We start from the raw sequence: 25,000 nt of genomic DNA, 5'->3' as shown, positions 1-25,000 counted from the left end.
TTTACAGGTGTCATTTCGCCCGTTGCCAAGCAACTAACTTCTCAACTCAGCTCATTACAGCGTTTACCATTGATAAACACAGTACTTATTTAGTGTTCTTTGCAAATAGCTTTAATTGATAGGATTCCTAACGAAAATTGTAAATAAGCAGTTCCTTTTCTCTGTTTACTACTACTCATTGAAAGAGAATTGCACTTGAAATGAATGTGATACCGTGGTTAAGTAAAGAGATGTATGTTTTCCATTCAACAGTGCCGGGGGAGGGGGGAATAGGTGGGGGAATAGCAACACCCTTAGTTTCCTCTTGTCATGTTATGTAAAGTTCCATCTCCTGGGGAGGTAGGAGGTCATGTGATACTTTCTCCGTCCTTACACTTCCCAATAATAACATTTTTCTCTTTCTGATTGGTCCATGTGCAAATATCATCTAAATACATTTTTCTCTGTCGTTCTCTTGCTTTTGCTCCTTCAACTTTTCCTTCCATGATAACTCTAAGCAACGTATTTTGTCTCATGACAAGTCCAAAATATTCTCACCGAACTGAAATCTGGGATAACCTGTAGCCGTGCGAATCTTCGTGGCTTTTGAGTGACTTGAACTCTATTTTTACCAATACTTCTTTTTGTTTTCAGCAGTTGGAGGGCATGACCAGGGAAACGCACCCTACAACAGTAAGAGGAAATCGGTTCGACCTGGACTTACAAAAATATAACGGTTCATCAGCTTTTTTGCTACTGGCTGTTCAACTGAAGAAACACGGAGTTGAAATCCACTCAGAAGTTCAATTCCACCTCCATCACCGGACACGTTCATTAGCGAATTTGACCTCTTTGTTGTAGGCACTCGCTAAATTGGCTTTGCTCTGTCGGTCGTTTTGATCTTTTTAAAGAGGTCTCTTTAAATCCCCTTCCTCGAAGTGAAGGCGTAAGAGATAATACACTGGTTTGCACATGAACGTCCAAAAAACAGAAGTCTGCCGGTACAAACCCGATTAATGTAATCTTGGATAGAAATAGTGTTTGAAAGGGACATTGGAACAATGGAGGTGATAATTGGCGCCCGCACTTTGATAGCAGGGGACTGGAGTCTCCGCTACTAACTATTAACTATGCAACAGCACATTTGTTTGTGTTGTGAAACCTCCGTCACTGTTAAAAGGTGTAAGCTACACCGGGGAACCCCACCTTTTTCCCGTTTGTTGTTGAAATTCAACCAGTGAACCTGGAATAACCTCGAAATACAGTCTTCTGGCACAAAGCAACACTGTAGTGTACCCTCTTGGAGTGTTGCCCACTTCGCATGTCCCGTGCGTGAACATTATTGTATACTACCGTGCAACTCTTCTCATTTCGTTTAGCCAGGAGCGGAACACCTCAAACTATGTGCTTCATTTGACCTTGTTCAGTTCACTTATGTTTTGCTTCGCTGCAAAGTTATGTGGAAGACACAGTGTACAGTTTACAGGACATTTTTCTCGTTTAACTTCCTTTCTCCCTGAGACTTATGATCGTTGAGTTCCAACTTTCACAAGCAAATATAGCTCCTGTATCAGCAAAGGACACTTAATTGAAGCGAACAGGTTGTATTTAAATACATCAATAAACCAGGCCCCAGTTGTTCGAAGGGTGGATAGCGCTCTCCACGGGATAAATCACTATCCAGTGGATAACTCAATTGCTTTTGCTAGTGTTTATCCGTTCGATAGTGATTTTTCCGGTTGATAGTGTTAACCACCTTTTGAACAACTGGAGCTAGACATACGTGTGTTCCAATGCATAAAAAATCAAAACTAAATATACAATTTGACTAGTAATCTAGTTGTTGCTCTTATTCCATATTTCGATATCCCCCTGGCAGACCTGCAAGTGTAATTGTTATTTTGTTCCCCATACCTTTGAGAAGTTTAAAGATGAAACGTTAACTCTGTTCAGGCCACGTGGCCCATTGAGATTACACAGCGTTTATAACATTGGATGGTTATCACGTCTTTTGAAAAATAACTGAACAAACAAGCAATTTGGTGTACAAATTTTAACTCTGCGCAGAAATGCTTTTTGCTAAACCTCTTTCTTTCCAGAAAACGAACTTAAGCGGTAATATATCCTTTATTTATATCATTCCACGATCCCGAATTCGTCGTCTTCGTAACCAGACTCTTATTCAGTTGAATAACATTGGAAGGGTACAAAATTCTTCACAATAGACCTCTTTAGCTTGTACGTGTTGTTTTCCCATTTCAGACCACGTGATATTCTCAAGGGAATTTTCCTTTTGTTTTTTCATAAGTTATGCGTACATATTCACGTGCATAGGACGACATTTGAAAGAAAGTTTTCCCTAGAGTAGCATCACGTGGTCTGAAATGGGAAAACAAAATGTACATGCTTAAGAGGTCTATTCCCCACGTTTTTGAAAAGGAAAATTTTCCCAGTAGTAATTTAACATTTGCTTCATACACTGCGTAGAAATGCATTTGGTTAACCTTATAGTCTTTCCAGAAAATGAACTAAAGCGATAATATATTCTCTATTTATATCATTCCACGATCCCGAATTCTTCTTATCCAGAGTCAAATTTTTAATGACATTGGAAGGGTACAAATGACTTCACAATTCCCTGCGTTTTGGAAAGGAAATTTCTCCAACAATAATTTAACGATTACTTAAAACGCTGCGCAGAAATGTATCGTGTTAACCTGTTTCTTTCCAGAAAATGAACTAAACCGATATTAACACATATTTGTGTCATTCCCACGATCTCGAATTCCTTCTTTTAATGACTGCCATTGTTTCGTTTTGGAAGGGTACAATTCCCGGGGTACAATTACTTTACAATTCTATTTTTTTGAAAAGCAGATTTTACCCGGCAATAATTTAAGCTTTACTTAATACTTTCCCGGTCATTACGGCTTTCGAAAAGAAAGATCTACGGGTTTAAATTCTCTCCAGATTTCTCTAAAGGTTTCTCTTAAGTATGTCGTAATGTTTCTAAATTTATCACCCGATCTTCCGGTTTGTATGTGTACAAGTTCGACTGAGCTATCAGCCGTTGCTATCAGCCAATCATACTGCCAATCATAAGAAGACTATTCACAACTTAACCAATCAGAAACCACACAGAACAGATATCTTCCCACCACCTTCAAATGTCTGGTTCAGTGTTGCAGAGACGTGTACAGAGTGACTTCTTTTCGCGAGTTCTTGTGGGATAATTTTCCATGCAAATCGTTGAAAGCTGCTTTTACAGGTATACCGAGCGGACATGTCAAGACGCGTGTCTGAAGTCGGTGAAGGTAAGTGATTTTTCGGCCGTTTTGATGACGCCTTCTGGCCGTCTGGCCCATTTTCTCGAAATTAATTATTCGTGATGTACAAACTGTGTCAAAATTAGTTCCATAAAGTACTATAAAATGTAGGTTACCGTTTACAGTAAGGTATTTCCTATATTTTTTGGAAAGATTCGTTTGTTTGTCTCTTTTTGATTCATATTAAAAAAGGAAAAGGAAAGGTTTCTGCTTTAATTAATAGGCAGGTTTAAAGTGGCGACCCTCTTCCTGCTAGAGTTTTAATGCTTTTTAATGCTAACGATATGGGGGAAGTTAATTCCTTCATTTCAAGTTTCAGATCTAGAGCAAGAACATTGATCATCATTGATCCTTTTCGGCATAATCACTGAATCAATCACAGTCAGCCACAACCAAAACTTGTCCCTTCGTGTGGTATGGCATAAGTTAGCAAAACATTGTGTTCTCGGTTTTCACATGACGTCACAGCCCCCATGTTTGTGCCCCTAAACAAAGAAACGGCGGCCATATTTGTGTCCCGACCCAATCCTCTGGGAATTGAACTGTATTATTATGCAAACGTTTTCTTTTGTTTTCGTTGAAAGGCATGGCTATTGATCACGTGAGTGAAAACCAACAATATGATTCGATTATAGGAACTGACGGTAGTAATGGGGTGTATGGCTTAATCCGAGATCTGTTAGTGGAGGGTAAAGATGCCTGGTTTGTCAAAGGGAGTCCCGGACGCTATGTTCTCAACTGGTCCAGAGCTCTTGATCGCTATGCAGATTACAAGGCAAGAAAAAATCCTCACTTCAAGAGCAAGAATCTCTCCAGACGAAAAGCAAGCAATGGTCTGAGATCAGCCCTTCTCAATTTTTACAAGAAGGAAGGAGCAAAAGAATACAAGGAGTTCAAGAAAGTCAACGACAAGGATGAAGTTGTTGAAAGGCAGTTTCAAATGCCTCCCAGGGTCTTTGAATCCCTCTTTGGAAATACAGTACCATCTTCAGGTGAAAGTGGACTAAGTGAGCAAGAAGATGAGCAGGAGATAAACAGCATCACATCTGAGGTTGGTCAATGTGAAGGGCAATGATTCCTGTTTATATTATTTTGGCTGGAGCATTGTAACAAAACTAATTCAACCATCACTGGTTGCACAGCAGTTTCATTTGTATAGACTCAGTTAATTTCACCCTGTATGAACTTAGAAAATCGAAACCTTGGCTGATGAAGGACAAGTTGGAATTTGTTTAATTTTTGTTCATTCCGCAAGGAATTAACAAACTTTGAAGGTTTACTCCCCTAATTAATACAAAGGTGGGCCTCAACTGCCTTTATTAAACAATTATGGTACCATAGCTACCAGTACTAAAAAAAAAATCCTGGTCAATAGTTTGAGAAGTTGTTTGCATTCCACCTTGCAAGGGTACTTGAATATTGAGAGTATAACTTAATTACTTCAAGTTTCAATTAAAATGTCTGTATCATTATTAGATCTTGAATGGTTGTATTTTTAAGGGTGACATAGATGCCCAATCAACTCCCAATTCAAGTGACCATGGATTTGATGAAACTATGGATTTCTCTTGTTGTGGTAAGAATGATGCATGCATGTTTTCAGTTACATTGAAGCTGTCCTTATAGTTCCATCAAATATGTTATATAACGTCAAGAACTGAGCTTTTGAAAGCATGCTTGGCTCAATCCTGGATCTTTCGATGGACAATGAATGGCATTAATGTCCTGGGTTAACTAATTGAACAACTCATACCTTGCTCTGCTTATTCCAAAGCAGGTTAATTAGAGCTATCAAAACCTATTGTCAGTTATGTTGCAGACAGTGCTTCCCTCTCTTAAGAATAACTGGGGCTAATGGCCTGAAACAATTAGTGTTGTTACAAAATAATCAACCTGGTGACACTTCCAGTTCTGAGTACAAAAATATTAAAAATGGAAATATTTATCACAGGAGCAGTTACTGGTGAGACTTGTAAGTGCTAATGATGGAAAGATTGTCAGTAGCTTCTCTCATACTTGTCTTGTTGTATTTTCTATCGTTGCGCTCAGCCAAATAGAAAACACTTCCAATGTAAACATTGCAGACTACATGTAGGAGGGAGCCGACCAGCCATTCATTTCATTTTTAAATTAATTATTACGCAATGTTTATATTAAACACTCATGAATCCCGTGTAAGGTTCCATGTGACAACCTATGAAAAAATTACCCATAGTAAATTAAGTAACCAGATAGCTCTTTGGCATCAACTGAATGCTGCAAAGCAATGAGTGGTATAAGTAGCTGAAAGGTTTAAACACCAAGTAACTAGCAACAATTAGTCCCATGTGAAATACATTAATTTTCACAACAGACATTGCAGTATATTAATGCATGAAATTATTTTTAGACTTATCTGGGTCTGCTGATCGAGATACTTGTAGCTTGACTAGCCCTGATGACCTTTCAACCATTCCAAATGTGGATGGTTCCAAAACTGATGTCAGCATCTTATCCCCAGATGCTGCCTTTCATGCACAGGTAAACGTTTGACATAATAAGTAATTATTTTTAGAACTTGCTTTTGCATTAGATACTGGTACATTATGTTGTTATAGCTTCAGAATTTTAGGATCAGGTTAGGTGTGTGCTATGTCTCCTGGATTTAATATTTTTTTGTGAGTTGAGAGTTTGGAGTTTGTGTTATCTGGTTTCCCCTGCTTTGCAGGAAAAAATCTTCGTCTGGTTTAATATGTCATTTTCTGTGGGGAACATTAATATTATTACCCTTTGAGATCCAAGGGGGTCCTGTGGATTAGTTTAACTGTCTGGTATTAAACAGAGCGAAATCTGTGATTGATGAACTTCTTGGGAGGGGATTGAGTTAAAGTTTCTGAGATCATACTTTTTTTGAGTGGATGTTCATGTTAATGTCAACCCTTTTGCTTACAAAAGGTTGGTCCCCTCTGATGAGTAAGAGTGGCAGTCTGAGTAAAATCTATGGGAAGTGGTGCTTTTGGGTGGGAAAAGTTTAAAATTTTGATCACTTTTTTATTCTTGAAAATTGATTAATATTGCATTGTTACTTCTTTCCTTCAAGATTACAGTAAGGAATTTTTGAAAGTTCAGAAAGTTCATTTACAGCCCTCAGTGTTATTGTTGACAGAGGTAGAGTTATGCCGTAAAGACTCGTGTATAAGCCGCACCCTCAACTTTCAAGCATGACTTTGGAAAAACAATAGAAATCCAAAAACGCACTTTTGTAAAAAATGTTGGTCGTTTGTTCGCTGATGTGAACGATAAAAATGTGACGAAATCTAAGTTGTTTATTTCAAGTGACAGTAATAACTTAATCAACTCTGAAAATACCTTTCAAAAGCTTCTTTTTAGTCAATTTCCCTACTCCCTGTGACTGATAACAGTTAATTGTCTTAATTGATAAAGCCCACAGTTGAAATGAAAACGATAGAATTTGCATGAAAAAAGTGCAGGAGAACAATTTCAAAATGTTTGCTTGGTAACCACGCAATTTTTAACGAGGGAAGTCTGGACACCAGAGACAAATGCTGGACTTGTACCCAAACAAAATGGAAACGTTCGCCTTCGCATCAGCTGTGGATATCATGTTTATCAAGACGTATGGAAGGTTAGCCATCAATCGCAGAAAAACTTTTTGCTAAACTGGTGGTTGGCAACCCCATGGACAAACACGGCGTGAAAGTAGTGAAGGGCAATGAAACGGTCGGTCATTTGCCTCGCGAATTCTCCAAAAGAGAACAGTGGTGGACAAATCAGTGTTTAGGTGATCGGACGTAGACGACATTACGTCCGTTTATACGAGAGAAAATAAGCTGCGGCTTACTCTGGCTGCGGCTTATGTAAGCCGCGAACACCCCGTATAAATGGTACAAAATCTACGTTCACGGCTTTCTCAAGCCGCAACTTATCCTGGCCGGGGAGTTTATACTCGTATAAATAGTTCCTTTCGTGGCTTACGTAAGCTGCGGCCAGAGTTAGCCGCGGCTTATTTTCTCTCGTATAAACGGCCCTATAGTAAGCAGCTGTGCGGAGGAATGGAGATTCCATGCCAGTTAGAGTTTAACTGCTCAAACAAAGAGCAAATGAAATGCTTGAAAGAATTACTGGTGAGCAAGATTCGGGTTTAGAACCTGAAGATACAAACAAACGACTCCTTTAGGAGCCACCACTTCTACCGAAAGCAGTGACCAACAACCTAACAGGTTTCAATATATTTAATCTTTAGTTAATGAAGGCTTTCCATTCAATTTGTGACCCCTACGAGCTAGTTTACTCCTTCTAAAAGCAATGGTCTTGTGCATAAGCCGCATCCACGATTTTTGGCCCAAAACTTAAGCAAAAAGGTGCGGCTTATACTAAAGTCTTTATGGTATTCTTGAATGTGGTGCAGTAAATGCACATTCAAGAATAGCTACTTTCTGTACTGTGTGTACATAAATTTGTATTCATTCAGGACTGGTTTATTGACGTTTAAGGTCTCAGTAAAGGAAAATTTGGGTGTTTCACTCAAATTTTTTTTGTTTTTGCAAATCTTGAATTGGTGGGTCGGCTGGGCTGTGGATTAAATTTTCCTGGAAAAAAATTCTGAAAAATCAATTTAAGAACTGCTAAAATCGATTTTCTCTGTGTTCTGCCATAATCTGGGCATAAAAATTGATGACATACCATGTCAATCACACATGGAAGGATTGGGTGTCAATTGACAGCCTAGCTTCCATGTGATCTGCTACCTTAGCACATGCTTGAACACTGATTAGCTCTGCATAATTGGCTTTCCAGTAGGGCCGCACACCCTACCCTGAAGTGCATGTGAAATCTTCAAGCTTGATTTCTAGGGGTTTTTTTGGCACCAAAATTGCAACTTCTGGGACCTCCTGTCCCGACAGGTTTTAAGATATTGCTTCCAAATTTTCAGTTCTAATAGATGACTGTATTACCCCAAATATTTGTCTTCAGAGACTGAACAGATCTTATTGTGCTATTTCTGCCCAAGTTCAGTATGAGATGAGAGTTTCTAGTTTGGTGTGTGAGATTTCCTTCAATTCTTAAGATATCAAAATTCCTCACACGGTATCAGAGTGCATAATTCATCTGTGACTAAGATGTAACAAAGTGTGCTTATTTTCACAATAAAGTGAAGGGGCAGGAGCCTCTGTAGCAGACTCGGGCATTCTGAGTTTGAGGCCTCAAAACTATAAAAGCAAGGCTGTGCTCTAACAAAAATTTCGGGGAGCCCTTTCCCAAGCATTTTAGCTGGGGTGCCCAGCCCTCCAATTTGGTCACCTAAATTAATTAATTAACTATTTAATTACAGTGTAATTACCGTAGATCAACAACACAGCAAGATCTTTGAATCCATCTCTCTCTCAACTAAACACTGCTGCTAAAAAATATAAGTGCTCTGGTTATTGTCGAACTCGCTAGTGCAATAAAAACCTGCAACCCATCAAAATTTTCAAGCCATACTTGAGAAAGACGAGAAAAGTGGCAATGCCAACGATGTTTTTCAGGTTTAAAAAACATTGTAAAAACATTTGGGTCTAATACAGGTAAACCTCTTTACTGGTTGGTTGGGTTGAAAATAACTTCTCTAAATGTGAATCAATGCTGCTTGATTCCCGTGGAGCTTTTGTGAAAACTGTCGTGAAACAATGAAACCACCGTGGCCCAAAAGCTATCAAATTTTTTTTTTGAGCAATTAAGTCGTCTTGATCTGGACTAAAATCATCGCTACAGGGCAAAACTAGTATTTTTTCCTTAATATATTATCAGTAAAATGTTTAGTGGATCGAGCTTTTTGTTTGGTTGAAGTGCCAGTCACAGTGTTATTTGTTTAGAGAACGAAATGATTTGTCACGAACCAAAGACAGCGCAGGATTGCTCTGTTTCTAAAACAACAGCGAATAACATGATTTCTTTCCATTTTTTATCTCGTTGTTTCATATACAGGGGAAAAACAACCAGGACCTACAGTGTAAATATGTTTTAGCCAAGCAGGCACAACAGCGAAAAATCGTAAAAATATTAAATTTGCATAAACTGTGATTCCCGGATTCATACAAAAGTAAATTGCACCGCTTTGACGGCCATGCTTTACCACTATCAGAGCAGAAGTAACAACAGTTACTCTTTTAAAACTGTAACCAAGAAATGCCAAACTTCATGTTCCAATAATTATTTTAATGCTATTTTTTGAGAGAGAATCAAAATTCGTGCGGCCGCCAGCTGTTACGTGCAAAGTCACGGATTATGTTACATGTGAAATCATGTGGAATGGCCTTTGAACGAGTTATATCATTTCCCTAGCCAAACGCGAGCCCGAGTCAACCATGAGCCATGAGCCAACCTCGAGTCAAGCCCAAATGTTTTCTTTTTTTATTTTTTTATTTTTGAGTTTCATGGCCACAGAAATGCATTTAAAAGTTTGTAGAAATATACTCACCAGTTTTGTACAGTATGTCATTATTTTTTCAAGCTTTGAGTTTAATTCCTGCATACCTCGATATCCATTAATTTTCCTCATGGATTCCAACCTTTGTTAATTGTACACAACTGATGCAGAAGTTCCATTTCAACGACACACTGTGAACATTGATGTGGAATAAAAATATTTATAGCATTTCGTCGCACTCAAGCGCAATCTTTTGTGTCATACACATGGTACCCATACAAGAAATATTAGATTCCAACCCATTCTCTCTGCAGCCAAATTAATATTGATATGTGCATCATATTTTTACAGTGGTTCTTCGTTACATAAGTTTGGAAATTTCATGATCGGTTGTTGGCAAGAAGCAAAGAACATTTTTCCTTGGTCACAAAGCAGATACTTACGTTTGAGCCATTGGGAAAGTAGAAAATTGGCGAGGCAGCATATTTCATAGCAAATTATTTCAACAAGGTTTTAATTGCTTTTCTGTGGCCATGAAACTCAAAAATGGAAAAAATCCAACATTTGGGCTTGACTCAAGGTTGACTCGAGTTTGGCTCTTGGCTTGTGATTGACTCGGGCTTGCGTTTGGCTAGGGAAATGATATAACTCGCCTTTGAACTGATTGTTTCGTACGAAGAAAAATTATTTTCTGAGAGATTTCGTAAACTGTAACCACCGGGCGAGCATACATGTAGTAAATTTTTTAGCTGCCTTATTTGTGAGAAAAAGCTGAGTATCAAGTATTTATTAGTCAATGAGTCACTTAATGAGTCAATGAGTTAATGCAGTTACCCTATAAACCCATAAAATGAAAGAGTGCCTAGGCCTAATGACTGAAACAAGTGCTTAGGCTTAATCAATAAATTATTGCCATATTGACTGTGAGTCTCATTGACTCATGACTCATTGACCATTTGACTCATAAATCATGGGACTTCCAATAAGCCAGAGTGCCCGGCTGGCGACCGGGTAATTTTTCTCACTTGCCCGAAGCCAAATGTTAGTCACCTCAGGCAACCGGGCATCGTTAGAGCACAGCCTTGCTAAAAAGCCAAAATTAAATACCAAAAAACTAAAACTTTATTGAAATAATTCAATCAATTAGCTTTAATGTAATATATAGTTTGACCCAATTATACATAAAATAGCAGCAGGACAATTTCATTTTTTTGCGGTTGACACGTCCTCATTTTCCTTTATTGAGACCTTAACATATTTTATTTTGTTTATACTAGTTGTTTGACACACCTGCAGTGGATTCAGCACTAGATGAAATTTGTTCAGATGGAATATCTGATGAACTAATTGAAGACCTGGACCTGTTGAAGGGTAAGTATTGTTTATTGTGATTTTAAATTGAAGGTTTCTTGTGGAATATTGCATCAGCTAGGGAATGATGTGTAACGTGAGCTGCCATGTTATTATAAATTGTGAAGTTTGCTATCTTAGTTATGTGGCAGAAACAGCTAGAGCTCTAGAAACCATTGTGGAAGAGGGTGTTACGAAAACTAAGACCCTGTAAAGCTTAGACCTACGGTGTAAGACCTAAGATCCCGTGGGTTTTAGCTTCCATAGTACAAAAACTAAGACAGGGTCTTAGTTTTCATACTATGAAAACATAGTGGTAATTACGGGAAGGAAACAAGGTTTATTAAACTTGACAACGTCACGATACATTCTTTCTTGTCTCTTTGAGTGTTGTGTGACAGAAAACATAGTGACATTCGCCACAGTTTACTTATTGGCATGATGGAAACTCTAATAGTATACTTTACAAAGATAGGGTCTTTCCAATGATGAGAAACTTAGTATATGTTTACCCTTTGGTTGTAACCACTTAAAATGTGATACCCCGGGGTAAATTTGTCAGTACATATTTGTGATCCTATTTCCAGTATCAAAACCTGTCCAGCACATATCGTTGTGGAGCTTTTGGGGGTGGTTTCATAATTTAGCTCCGTAAGTCACACCTGACAATGAACGAATGCCTAATTATGATACGTGTATGTCTGGTAGGGGACATTTGCTGAAATAGTTTCATGCATAGTTTCGGCGCATTTGCCGGACTCACATGCTTAATACTTAGCCTACATGTGTATTTCATGCAGTGAGGATATCAAGTGCTGTTTATTGGTGGGGAGGGGGGAGGAGTGGTAGAGGATTTTCTGAGGTTCCCTGACAGCTTCAGGAAACATATTTATTTGTTTGCTTTCACATGGGGAAGTCTTGAATTTAGAATAAGCAGACGAAACTTTCAGATGTTGCTCAATACACATAGCAAGGCTTTTTCACAGTTGCAACAATTACCACTGCTGGGGTGTACGCTTTCGAGGGGGATGAATCTAGACACATGTCAAAATATGAAAAACTAAAGCTTACACTGGAAAATTAAAATTTGAAGAAAAGTGGGCCGGTGAAAATAAAACTTGGATGGATTCCTCAAACCTGAAAACCTGACGCCATGCATGCTATACTTTCTGTTCGGGTGTGTCATAATTACCAAGGAGGACTTCAAGCGGTATCTACATCAGGTATATGAATATTGGTCTTGGTGACATTTGCTTCATTCTGAAATCTGGGTCAACCAGTCCAAAATATCATAATGATTATAATGGAGCGAGAAAACTGAATCAAGCGATATATACCGTATTTACCCGTTTATAATACGCGCCCATGTATAATACGCACCCCAATTTTGGACTGCATTTTGAAAAAAAAAGATAGAAAGTGTTTAAAAACTGAAACCTTTGACTTGTAGTCACAATCGAACAGCACTTCTCTCGCACAAGATTCGTCATCGACAAGTTCATCTTGTTGTCCATCCACAAGATCGTTTTTTACTACTCCATATTTGACAAAATACGACTCAATCATCTCTTCAGGCAGAACTGAGGTCAATCCGCCAAGAATTACCGCTAAATTGGTGTTTTCTCTGTAAATGCTGCTTTCATGCTTTCAGTCACACATGCTTCGAAAGCCTAAATAAGCAGGCTTCTTCGTCTCCCCAGTCCCAACACGTGGAGCACGCCAAACTCTTCATTCCTTCGGCATCCAGTCGGCTTTTCTCTTGGGCGTTGCTGATAACCCTGTGCTTGTTTTCAACTTTAGGCACCGTTTTCCTCTTGAAAATCACCATTGGTCTTAATTTTGATCCATCACCAGCACGCGCCAACAAAACAGTTGCGTGACATTAATTTTCTTCTCCGCGGTGTAATGTTGATCATTCGGTTCGGTGGCATATCGAAGATCAGTGGCGTTTTGTCCATATTTCCAGTAACATGTAGTGGGTAGTTGTGTTCTTTGCAAAGTTTTATAATATAACAGTGTGAAATCGGATGATCTTTAGCGAAATTAACGAGCGTTATTTATCAGACCGGCATCGTAAACTCCGGCGAGTTTCGTGGCCATTTTGATGTTTCAGTTTATAGCTCAAAAGTGAAGGCTATGTTCAGTTGTTCATTTAAACAGAAAGGTTAATTTATTAGTGGATCTTGGTCAAGTCTTTTACTTTTCAATCAAAATCCAATGCGTCTTTGTTTTTATGCTAATGAGGGACGCGTGTCTAAAACAATGGATTCCGTGTATAATACGCATCTCAATTTTCGGAGCTGTTTTAGCGGAAAAAAAGTGCGTATTATACACGGGTAAATACGGTAGACGACTTTCACTGTTAATCGCTAATAAACTTAACTCGAAATGTTCTTAAATTTTGTGAGCTTTATAGAAACTACTGAAACGATTTACTCTTACCATGCGATGGAAATATATAAATTGATTGTTTGTTTTGAAGTTGTAACAGGGATCTCCTAGAATTAGCCACGGTAGACAGATTAAACTTAATTGATTTCCAGGCGTTTATTTCACAGCAATGAGTGCAAGGTAGCACTGCAAGCTCTCTCTGGCTTTGTAAAAAGTCCTGCACATAACTCACATAGAAAACCCTGTTTAACGACTACGAGGTAAATCTGTTCTGATGGTGAGGCCAATATCCAATTTACAAAGTGTCGCTCTCCTCACCTGTGTTTTCCTTGTTTACATCAAGTACCTTTAGTCATTCAGAGAAATCCTTGACTTTTGCTGCATCATAGCCTCCTTTGCATACACAAAAAAAAGATGGCAGATTTCAATTTAAAATAATTGTCTATTTTTGATGCTTGGTTGTTGGCTTATTTAAATGCATTAAGTCCAAACGAGTGGTCAAGTATGACAATACAGGTAAAAAAAGTTAGATTCAGAGAAATTTTTTCTAGACGGTGGCCGTACTTTCCCTTTTAATTAATTTTGTAACTCACCAGTACATTGATACTATTGCTTTGTTGTTACAGTGGACATCAATATCTGCCCTACATCAGGCTCACTTAAGGTAAATCTCTTAATTGTACATATTGTTTAATATCTTTATAATAATTATTTTATTATAATGATATATCCGTTGAAGTCAAGAGTTAGGAGGTACAAGTGCTAGTGTCTGAGAACATTTACGGAGAGGTTACATTTCAAATGCTAGATTACCCAAATTAGGGACTGCATGAATATGCCACTCTTTGTGAACAGGCGTAGCTATAGGTTCTATAATGTTTTACAGAGTTTGCATTGATTTTCCATTGTTGTCTAGGAAGACACTTGTAACAGCACTGCAGCTGATACCTTGTGTAGTTTTAATCAACCTTTTTTTGTTAATTTTTAATAAACAGGGTGGATATACATTCTGCATATTATTACCAGAGCCATTATCAGCAGAGGTTTCATCAGGAATGGCAAAGTTTGAAGGAGTTGACACTGTTCCAGTGCACAAACTCAACGCTTTTACCTTAACAGGAGTTGTTCCTGGTAAGCAAAATGACTATGCTTTTAAGACGATTTCTTTGAAATTAAACAATATTGCATTTTGTTGTCTATCATCATTTACAGTTACTGTATGAATGTCCAAGCAGCCCTTATCCAAGGTCACCTTAATCTCTCTTGTAAACCAACATTTGGTGTGAACTAGTTGTATTATTTTTGCTTAAGGACGGTGCCTACTATTGTTATTGGGCATACGTTCTGCGCATCTCCAGATACTCGGATTTCCTATCGCTGGTGCTTACTAATACAGGGATATTTTTGCATGGTTTAAAACTATCTGGAGAAAGTAAATCTTAGTATAAAGTACTGTTGGTATCTAAAAAGAAAATTGGGGGTAACCATGCATTTTTGAGAGATAATTAAGCTTCAATTTGAGAAAGAACGCCATACATTGCTTTGTATTTTAAAGCTTTTTACAAATATTATTCATGAATTACCTTGGAAAAATGCATTGTTACCCTCAATTTTCTTTTTGGATTTCAATAACACTTGTTAAGAACAACATTGCCCTCATAATCAAAAACCTTTGAATTAGTAGGCACCATCCTTAAAGTTACTAGTGTTAACTAACAGCAATGAGTGATTTCCTGTAAAGTCTGATTAAAATGAAATCATCTCTCTCAGATAGTACACACACTTAGATTTCTGCATTCTACAGTTCAGCCCACTTCTTGGCACCTTTTTCATGTTGTTGTGAAATAAACTTGTAATACCACAGGCACCCCAAGCTCAGTGTGAGCATGGCCGACAAAAATATAAGGATTTGTATTGGAATCCCAACAAAAAGAATATATTTTTGAGGTTTGTTAACAAAAAGGAGGTGTGACTGTGATTGGACGAATGAGACAATGCGGTCATGTCAGGAGAGCCAGGGGAATGAAGAAATTTGTGGTTGACAAAAGTACGGTCTGCCACCCCGGTTTGTTATCAACGGTTGGCCATGGCCACGTTGGTGATAAAGCGACTCTGTTGAAAGCTATTTTCTTGCCATATTACTGCCCGAGGCCGCTTGCTGGACTGCTATTAATACAAATCCTTATGTTTCTGTCGGCCATGCTCACACTGAGTTTGGGGCGCCTGTGGTAAAACTGTTGAATCTCCCAAGCAGCTAGCTGCTATTTCAAAAAGCCCCTAACATTTGTTCATTTTTCAGAGTTTGACATTTGACTTCTGGTGAACATTCTGTTTGGCTTCAACTAGTCTCTTTTCCCCACACACCTTATCACCTCAGAGATATGATAAATGTCTTACTATTAACCCATTGACTCCCAGGGGTTCCCCATTGATGAGTAAAATCATCTGGCCAGTTTGGACGTCAAAGGGTTAAATCTTGTTGGGTTAGGGTTAGGGTTAGGGTTGCTTTTTTCCCCTTTGATTTATGGCTTACATGCGGACCATAAATCAACGTAAAAAAAAAAGCTTGGTCTGTAACTTTCATGACTGTACAATGCAGACCTCAAACTCAGTTAGTAAGAGACTGATACTTTGTATGTACATGTATTTTTGTACTATCAAGTGAACTTTCACTTGGGAATGCCATGTTATATCATCATGAATTCTTTTAAAAACCTTTTTGCAGCTAGCGATCAGCCTGGTGATGTGCCAGTGACAGTCATGACTCAAAGTGGCCAACGTCTTGGCATGGCATTTTTTAGGTATGTTGATGAGATGCGTGAGGTGGCACGACAACTTGTCCATGATCCTGAAAAGCAAGCGTTGTGGTTTGCAATTTGGTGCCAAGAGTATGGGTTCTTTGGAACTGATGTCGACAGCTACCTTGTGCAGGTTCTGGATCCACTGAACATCAAATACCAAGGCAAGAACATCAGATTTTACTGTGTGCATTATCAGTTTTGCTATATCCAGCAATGTCTTCATTTTGAGGACAAGCAACCAACTATATCAACATGTACAGTTATATTTTCGTGCGTGTACATGTGCTTTCAAACAATTCCCAGCCGCAATTTGTCAGTAAGGCATGGTGTTACCTAATATGCAGCTTGAAGTCGTTCTTGAAAGGATGTAGTTTTGCCTGTAGGTGAGCAAGCAAACCTTTCCTCCTGGGCCGTCACTTTGTGTATTTTTCACTTCTTAATCGACACAATGTCAATGTCATACATGTGTTACCACTCCACTTCTAACTCGGTCCTGAACAAAAGATGCTTGGATTTTCGCAACTTTCGAAGCCTCTAAAATGGCAGGATTTGTTAGAAAAAGGAAAAAAAAGCCGCAATGCGTTTCAAACAGGTGCAAAGATTCATTTTAGCGAGAAAAATATTTTGGGGTTATGGGCACTTTAATGGTCTGTAGTTATTGAAACCAGGTTTTTCCAACTTAAGGAAATATCATGAAAAATGTTTCCATGGTGAATAGAAAGGACCCTTGCGCACATCTCCTTCAATGTTTTTCAGGACTTAAGAACATTATAGTCATTTTCCAGAAAACTGTCCTAGTTGACGTTGTAATGATTAAGAGGGCTAATTCTCTGCTCTTCTTGTTTTAGATTCCTCAATTGGAACCAAGCAGCAGCATTCAGTCAAAGTTCTTCAATTATTGGTGTATACAGCTGCACAAACAAATGCCCAGCAGTTTATTGAAATGATCTTCAGCACCTCGGCAGGACGAATTGTCTTTGATTCCTACAAGGACAGAACACAGTTGCCAGAGGATGTTGCGAGAGCAAATGGACACAATGAATGTGCGCAATATTTACAAGATTTAACGAAAAGGTACATATTTAGATAAATTTATTCCACAAAAATGAGACGAAAGTTGTTGTCATTTTGACAACCTCACTTCAAATGCCTTTTTTTGCGATGGTGACCTCAATTAGTCACATGACCACTCTGTCTGGTTGTGTGATAGGAAACTAAGCACCATGGGTGCCACCATGCAACCTCAGGTACATTGTAGGATGCATGCCTGCAATGTATCTACATGTAGATGCAATGTAACAGCAGGTAAACTGTATTTTCAACTCTGTGGGAGTGATCATTTAACCCAACAACAACACGTGTCCACAATCGGGGGACCAGTATGCAAATCCCTCTCTAAGAATATCATGTCGTGCAAGAGTGTCATACCAGATTGCTAGGGGCACCACAGTACCTCACTACCAGTCTGAGTAATCCTGTAGACTGGTAGAGACAGAAAGATGTCCTGGATGATAGGTGGAGTGACCTGCAACCAGCAACACAAAGATGTGCTGGATGATGCATGTAGCGGGAGTAGTGGCTGGTGCTGGTCCACTGCCAGGGTTGGCAAGCACTCTCGGGCGTCCCAGAGAATCTGGCCAGGAAACTTCTGGCTAGGAAGACATGAAAGTGAGCCAGTTTTGTTGGTTTTAAGCAGTCCACAATTGTAGCTTTAGCTTTACCATTGACATCCAGGGTAAAGTGCTTGCCTGAGCAGTGGATTGCCCGTAAGGGACCATCGTAAGGGCCTGTCAACGGAGATCTGTGCCCATCATGCTGGACGGAAGCGTGGTTTGCTGTATTGGGGTCAGCTGAAAGGTAAACATAAACTTTTGGTGCTGCATTGAGCAAAACAATCTGGAAAGGAACAATGGTGTATTATCAATGGTAGGGGTGGAGAAGAAGACTCCAGGCAGACAGAGAGTCATTCCATAGACCAACAACCGAAGCACAGGACAAATCATCTTTTAAGGTTGCTCGAATGCCAAGGAGAAGAATAGCAAGGTTGTCGACCCAGTGACAACTTGACAAACACGGTTTCAGGGCTATGTGAAATTGGAATTGCCTGTGAAATTGCTCCAGGAGACTATTTGTCTAGGTGGATGGTAGTTTGTGATGCAGAATCATGTGGCACCCAGAAGTGTCATGAGGAAATTCCAAAGTACAGATTTTAAATGTTGTCCCCATATTGAAGGTGATCCTGGTTGGCACCACAAAATGCGAGCCCCAGCCAAACAGTAATGCAGAAGCGCAGGACTTCATCATTTTCATCAGTTATTCAGACTGCCCCCGACCAGCATGAATACTGGGCCATATGAGTGAACAGGCAGGTGTACCTACCTCCCTGTATGGAGGCAAGGGACCAACAATGTCAACCTGGCTTGCAAAACAACAGTTGGGTGCAGGGAAGACCTGCAACTGACCTGCGAGATGCAAGGGGCACCACAGGTTGTTGAGCATTTATGTCTGGCCAGAAATTGTTTCTTGTGTTGCCCACCAATGGAACAACCTTGAAGTTGTGGATCTGGACAAAGAGTTGACATGGATCCTTGGGACATGTGTGAAAACGAATTTGAACATATTGAAAACTGGACAAATTTAACTTTTTATTTTTGATGTGCTTTATGTCAAATTTCACTTGCAGATTGTCTAAACAAACTGAATGTGAAGATCGGCCGAAAACAATCAACTGGCTGGAACTTGTGAAAGCAGTACAGAATGAAACATGTGAGTGTACATTTTTTTCATTTGATATTTCTTGGTTGTTCTTTAAAAATTTTAATTAAGTGAAAATTGAAATAAAATTAATGCACCTTCGTTCAAACAACACAATTTAGTACTTTGGTATGTAGACACTCATTCTCGATACTGTATTCCCCACTTAATAGCTAACTGCTGTAATCACCTTGTCATCCTTGAGTACATTTATTGTTTGGCAATACCTGCTAACAAGTGAATTAGTGAACTAATGTGGCTTCACAGATTTACTTTCTTTGAAAAAATGTGTTAGATGTTTTGATTGCATGATGTTAAGTTTCAAAAATTAAGAATAGTGCATTGCAAATAAGTGCTGGTGCAGTTGTGTGCTTGTTTCTGAAACAGAAATAGTGGCTCAGTTTACAAGTCTTGTTGAATGTCAATTCTGTGGGTTAGTTAATATCTACAGCGAACTTGTGAAAAGGATTTTGCTGTTGTCTTTGAAAAAGTTTATTATTAAGTTTTTGATCGGATGTAGGGGCTGTCAACAACCCCTTCATCTACTTAAAGATATTTTCACCTTCAGCCTTACTGGAATAATATTGACATGTCCCAGTTTTACTCTTTGTAGATTTCCTGTGGTCGCACTTACACTCAAGCGTATCTGGGCTGAGCTTTTTATTTTTTGGTGTCAGTTTTTCTATTATGTAGTGTGGTCTAACATTTTAATTCTGGTATCAATAGCGGTTAGTTCGGGCAACGAGAACAAGCGACCAGGAACTTCAGCTGAAAATGATGACAACACAAGTGATTACTTTGCTGATGCTGAAACATCATCTCTTGGATCCATGGAACCTGATGATGCATGTCCGTCAGATTCAGAAGAAAAGGATTCTGCAAACAAAGGTCTCATAGCTATGTTATTTACTTGTCGCACAGATATGTCATGTAGATTATTTACAATGCATTTATTTCCTATAATTATACTATTGTTGGTCCTCCCATTAATTTACACATGACCTTGTGAAAGTTAAGGTCCTTATTTTACTGATACATACATACATACATACATACATACATACATAATTGACCACTCCCCATCTGGTCTTTTCAGGGCCAATGAAACACAATTAACGAAACATGAGAACACTTCAACAACAGTTCAGAATCCCAACTGACTGGAGGCAAACCAGTTTGTTACAATATACATGTGATTTTTATCAATGATCAACTAGACTAGGATCGAGTTACCTCCTTGTGTTAGACTGCGCTGTATGCTAAGATATAGTGGATTAAACGGATCTTGAAACATGGTGGCAGCGAAATAGGACAATGAATCTATCACTTATAGAGTCGCGTGAACTAAAGCTACAATAATCCTGTCAGCATGTCTGCCTAAAGTACCGTCACCTGGCACAACAGCCACTCAACAGCTTCAAGCACAACTAGGACTTGTGCAACACCCATCCTTCAGTGCGATGGCCGGAATAATGCCCCCTGGCAAATAAGTGACGACTGGGAACGTGGCGGACAACTGGAAAGTATGGAAACAAATTGGAGCAACTACATGGTCATTGCTCAACTTGAGATGCAACCGCCCGCGTGCAAGGTCGCATTGCTCCTCCACTGTATCGGTGCCGATGCATTAAAGATATAACGGCTTTCAATTCGACAGTCCTGACGATTGAAATGACCTGGCTAAGATAATACAAAAGTTCGACGAATTCACCATTGGAGAACTGAACAAAATCTTTGAGAGATACACTTTCAACTCCCAAAATCAACAGGAAAACGAAGGCTTTGATGCTTATGTCACCGCCCTTCGCACACTTGCGAAAACATGGCATTTTTGTGACTGCATGCGTGACTCGATCATCCGTGACAGGATCGTCCTGGGCATTCAAGATCACCGCACTTGCAAACGGCTTCTACAAGAACGGAGTCTCACTCTCTCAAAGTGTATTGGTCTTTGCAAAGCTCTGAAGCAACGAATTTGCAATTGAAAATGATCTCTGGCACCCCGAATGAAGATGTACACGCTGTGAAAGATAAACACCCGCCATCACACCGCCGTGATAACAAGTACAAGAAAGGCCGCGCAGGGAAACCAAAGACATGTAAATTCTGTGGCAAAGTACATCCTTTTGAAAAATTTAAGTGTCCAGCGTAGGGAGTGAAATGTATAAAGTGCGGTGGCAGAATCATTTCGAAGTAACCTGCACAACTCCGACTAGAGAAGTGTACAGCCTGAGGGATGAATCGTCCCATGACAGCGATGTGGAGTTCATTACAAGCATTGTTGCACAACGGGAAATTATACAGGCAGTCACACAAGAACATTACCGAAAAGTAATTTACACTGAGATGTTTGTTGACAAGAAAGAAGTGAAAGTTCAAGTAGACAGCGGTGCCTCGGTAAATGTGATTCCCATCAAGTTTGTGACTAACAAGAAGTTCGAGCCCACCACGAAGACGTTACAAATGTGGAACGACACAACACTAAAGCACTTGGTTCCTGTCGATTAATTCTCCACAATCCAAAGAACAAGAAAAAGTTCTCTGTGGAATTCCGTGTCGTTGACAAACAACTGACCCCACTCCTAGGAGCAAGGGCATCTCAACCGATGGACCTAATCACTGTCAACGCACAAAACTTCAAGATCGCAAAGCCACCTGAACGACCAAGAACAGAGGTTAAGAGTGTGCAGACGGCCGATGAATTGGTAGCAAGCTACCCAGAGGTGTTTCAAAGAGAGTTAAGAGCACTACCAGGAACAGTTCATCTTGAAGTCGAATAACGCACCACGCCCGTTGTTGCACGGCCTCGCCATGTCCCAATGTCACTCAAAAACAAACTGAAGGAAGAATTGGATTGACTACAGCGATTAGAGGTCATAGCTCCAATCAGTGAGCCCACTCCATTGGTCAGCAGTCTTGCTGTGGGTGTAAAGAAGTCTGGAGCGCTGAGGATCTGCATCGATCCCAGACCACTTAATACCGCCCTGAAGAGAGAACGATATCAGGTTCCTGTACTAGAGGACATACTTCCGGAACTCTCAAAAGCAAGAGTATTCTCGACAGTTTCGGGGTACTGGCATGTGTCCTCGCCCCTGAATCCAGCGTCCTCACGACCTTTGAAACCACCTATGGAAGGTACAGATGGATTCGTTTGCCCTTCGGTCTCTCCGCTTCGTCTGAGATATTCCAGAAGCATCTGAATCACGCGCTGGAAAGCCTACCTGGTGTTCTGTGCAGTTCGGATGATATCTCTGACGGATATTAGAGAACATCACCGAAGTAAGAAAGAAAGTCACGTCAAGGTGAGCATCGGTGATGTTGTGTTGGTGCATGAGGACAACGTGAAAAGGTCTGACTGGAAGATGGGAAAGGTGTTGGAGCGTATTGTGGGCAAGGATGGTGTTGTAAGAGGTGCTAAGTTGAAACTGATAACCAAGGGCAAACCGTCGTTGTTAGCAGAGCAGTACAAAAGCTGTATCCATTGGAAGTAAGTTGTGTGATGAAAGAAGTGAGTGAGAACGACAGCGGTCAGCACAATGGGAATCGAGTGGGAAATGCAGAGAAACGACTGTGTACGGGGAGGGAAATCCCACAGCGTGTGGCAGCACTGGATTCTCGTTGGAGAACACAAGCCATGCTTGATCACTGATCGGTTGTTAGCACTTACATGATTGACTTGGTCTAAAAATAGTCATTGTAACGCAACACAAGTCAAAGTGTGACATGTATTTAGTAAATGATAGATAAGAAACACGTGTTAGTGAAACAGAGTATATTGCAGTATGATAGCGTGAGATAAGGGTAACCGCAAACCCTTCGGTAACCACAGTGTTATTGTATTTCAATATTGCAAAAGCTATTGACGTAAAGGCTTTTAGGCCAGATTGAATGACGAACGAACGAGTGTAGTAGGATCTAGTAGGCTTTGAAAGTGTAATCGAGTAAATAAAACGCAATATTTAACCAGAAAGATACAGTCCTTTTGATCGGGAACTAGCGCCGGGAGATATTCCCGTACAATATCCTCGTGTATGGCACTAGAGAGACCGATGAAGAAGCAACCGCAAACCACGACAGGAGTCTCCAAGAACTCCTTCAAAGGTGCAAGGACCACGGCATTGTCCTTAATCCAGACAAGATGAAGCTGAGGATGAGCGAAGTCAGCTTCATGGGACATCTGACGAACAAGGTCCTGAAGCCTGATCCTGCCAAAGTATAGGCCACAAGACATTGAGGGCGTTCAGTGCCTCAATGGATTCGTCAATTACCTAGCCAAGTTCCTTCCAAAACTGTCTGATGTCATGGAACCGATTTGTCACCTGACTCAGAAGGATACCCCATGGAACTGGTCCTCCGTACAGGACAGTGTGATGCAAGTCAGAGTGGCCTTGGCGCAGCAATACTTCAGAACGGCAAGCCCATAGAGTACACAAGTCGTGCCCTCACCGATACAGAAACCTTGTATGCGCAAATAGAGAAGGAGATGCTGGCGATTGTTTTTGCTCTTGAGCGTTTCAACCAGTACACATTTGGTTGACACGTACACATCGAAAGTGACCACAAGCCGCTAGAAGCGATTGTACTGAAACCACTTGCTCTAGCACCTCGATGCTTCCAGTTAATGATGATGAGGTTACGGAAATACGATTTTACTGTGCACTATGAGCGTGGCAAAAGCATGCATTTGGCTGACATGTTATCACGGGCTTACCTGCCCTACAAAGACTTCGAATCAGTTAACATGGCCCGCTCTCTACCCATATCTGACCAGCGTCTAGACGAAATAAGAGCACAGACCCGGAAAGACCAGTCTCTGCGAGAGTTATCAGCAACTATTCTCGTAGGGTGGCCTGAACATAAGGACGATACCCCAGCACTGACACACCCTTACTTCAGTATGCGCAACAAACTGACCGTACAAAATGGGCTGGTTTTCAAAGGAATTCCATCGTAATACCTCAGAGCCTTCGCGCAGACGTGAAGATGAAGATTCACTCGTCCCACCTCGGAATAGAGATTCACTCGTCCCACCTCGGAATTGAAGCATGTCTGCGGCATGCATGTGAATGCATCTACTGGCCAGGCATGTCTGCAAAAATGAAACAGCACATCTCCGCATGTGAAACGTGTAGGGAACTCGACAGCATGACGCACCCCAAGGAGACACTGATGCCCCACAAAGTCCCGTCCCGTCCTTGGGAGAAGATTGCCACGGATATCTTTACCCTCGATGGAAAGGATTACTGGGTCACAATAGACTACTATAGCAACTTCTGGGAGGTGGACAGATTGCCAAACACCAAAGCCAGCACCACCATTCTGAAGCTGAAGAGTCACTTTGCCTGCTATGGTATACCAGATCAAGTGATCAGTGACAACGGGCTGCAATTTACTTCTGACGAGTTTGCCAATTTCGCAAAAACATGGAATTTTGAGCAACTTACCAGTAGCCCTGGAAATAGCAAGGCCAATGGCAAGGCCGAGTCTGGGGTTAAGACAGCCAAGCTCAATCAGGGCCGGAACCGATCCATAACTCGCCGCACTCGACTATAGAAACACGCCCACACAAGGAACGACAACCAGCCCAGCACAATGCTTGATGAGCCGAAGAACCAAGACACTCCTCCCTACAACTCAGAACCTACTACTGCTTAGGACTCTAAACCTCGAAAGTGAAAAGTAAGAGCTGCGACAACGCTAGCAGGCTCAAGCCAAATACTGCAACCGGTCAACAAGGGACCTACCCAGCCTCTCTGAAGGTGACGTTGTTAGAATGAAGCCAGCTTAAGCTTGGTGACAAGTCTTGGTACAAGGCCCAAGTTACTGCAAGGCTTGACGAGCAATTGTACACTGTTGAGACAGACAATGGAGCAGTCTACCACAGAAACCGACAGCATCTGCAAACCACGTCTGAACCGCCAGCTGAACCCAGCAAAGCAGAGCCAGAACCGGAAATAGCCAGCGCAGATGAAAAGGCGACTCCAACAACA

At 40.4% G+C, this 25,000-nt stretch overlaps 2 protein-coding genes across 5 annotated transcripts in view; both read left to right on the top strand.

Annotated features, from left to right (window-relative positions):
* Positions 1-1,814, top strand: part of LOC138024917 (uncharacterized) — a 33,212-nt gene extending 31,398 nt beyond the window's left edge. For all 4 annotated transcript variants that reach the window (XM_068872111.1, XM_068872114.1, XM_068872112.1 and 1 more), the window contains exon 19: positions 634-1,814. The gene's annotated coding sequence lies outside the window, so the exon portion shown is untranslated. The remainder of the gene's footprint in view (positions 1-633) is intronic.
* Positions 1,815-3,023: 1,209 nt separating this feature from the next.
* LOC138024895 (uncharacterized) overlaps positions 3,024-25,000 on the top strand; it is a 33,920-nt gene continuing 11,943 nt past the window's right edge. The window contains exons 1-11 of the mRNA XM_068872089.1: positions 3,024-3,293; positions 3,941-4,356; positions 4,806-4,881; positions 5,695-5,825; positions 10,992-11,085; positions 14,082-14,119; positions 14,451-14,586; positions 16,181-16,417; positions 17,105-17,330; positions 18,940-19,022; positions 19,737-19,898. Of these exons, the coding sequence (XP_068728190.1) occupies positions 3,263-3,293; positions 3,941-4,356; positions 4,806-4,881; positions 5,695-5,825; positions 10,992-11,085; positions 14,082-14,119; positions 14,451-14,586; positions 16,181-16,417; positions 17,105-17,330; positions 18,940-19,022; positions 19,737-19,898 (1,630 nt within the window). The 5' untranslated portion in view covers positions 3,024-3,262. The remainder of the gene's footprint in view (positions 3,294-3,940; positions 4,357-4,805; positions 4,882-5,694; positions 5,826-10,991; positions 11,086-14,081; positions 14,120-14,450; positions 14,587-16,180; positions 16,418-17,104; positions 17,331-18,939; positions 19,023-19,736; positions 19,899-25,000) is intronic.

Source organism: Montipora capricornis, chromosome 11 (genome assembly GCF_036669925.1).
Source record: "Montipora capricornis isolate CH-2021 chromosome 11, ASM3666992v2, whole genome shotgun sequence".
Lineage (NCBI taxonomy): Eukaryota > Metazoa > Cnidaria > Anthozoa > Scleractinia > Acroporidae > Montipora > Montipora capricornis.
Note: the sequence above shows the minus strand (reverse complement) of the source record. Positions and strands in the feature narration are given on the sequence as shown.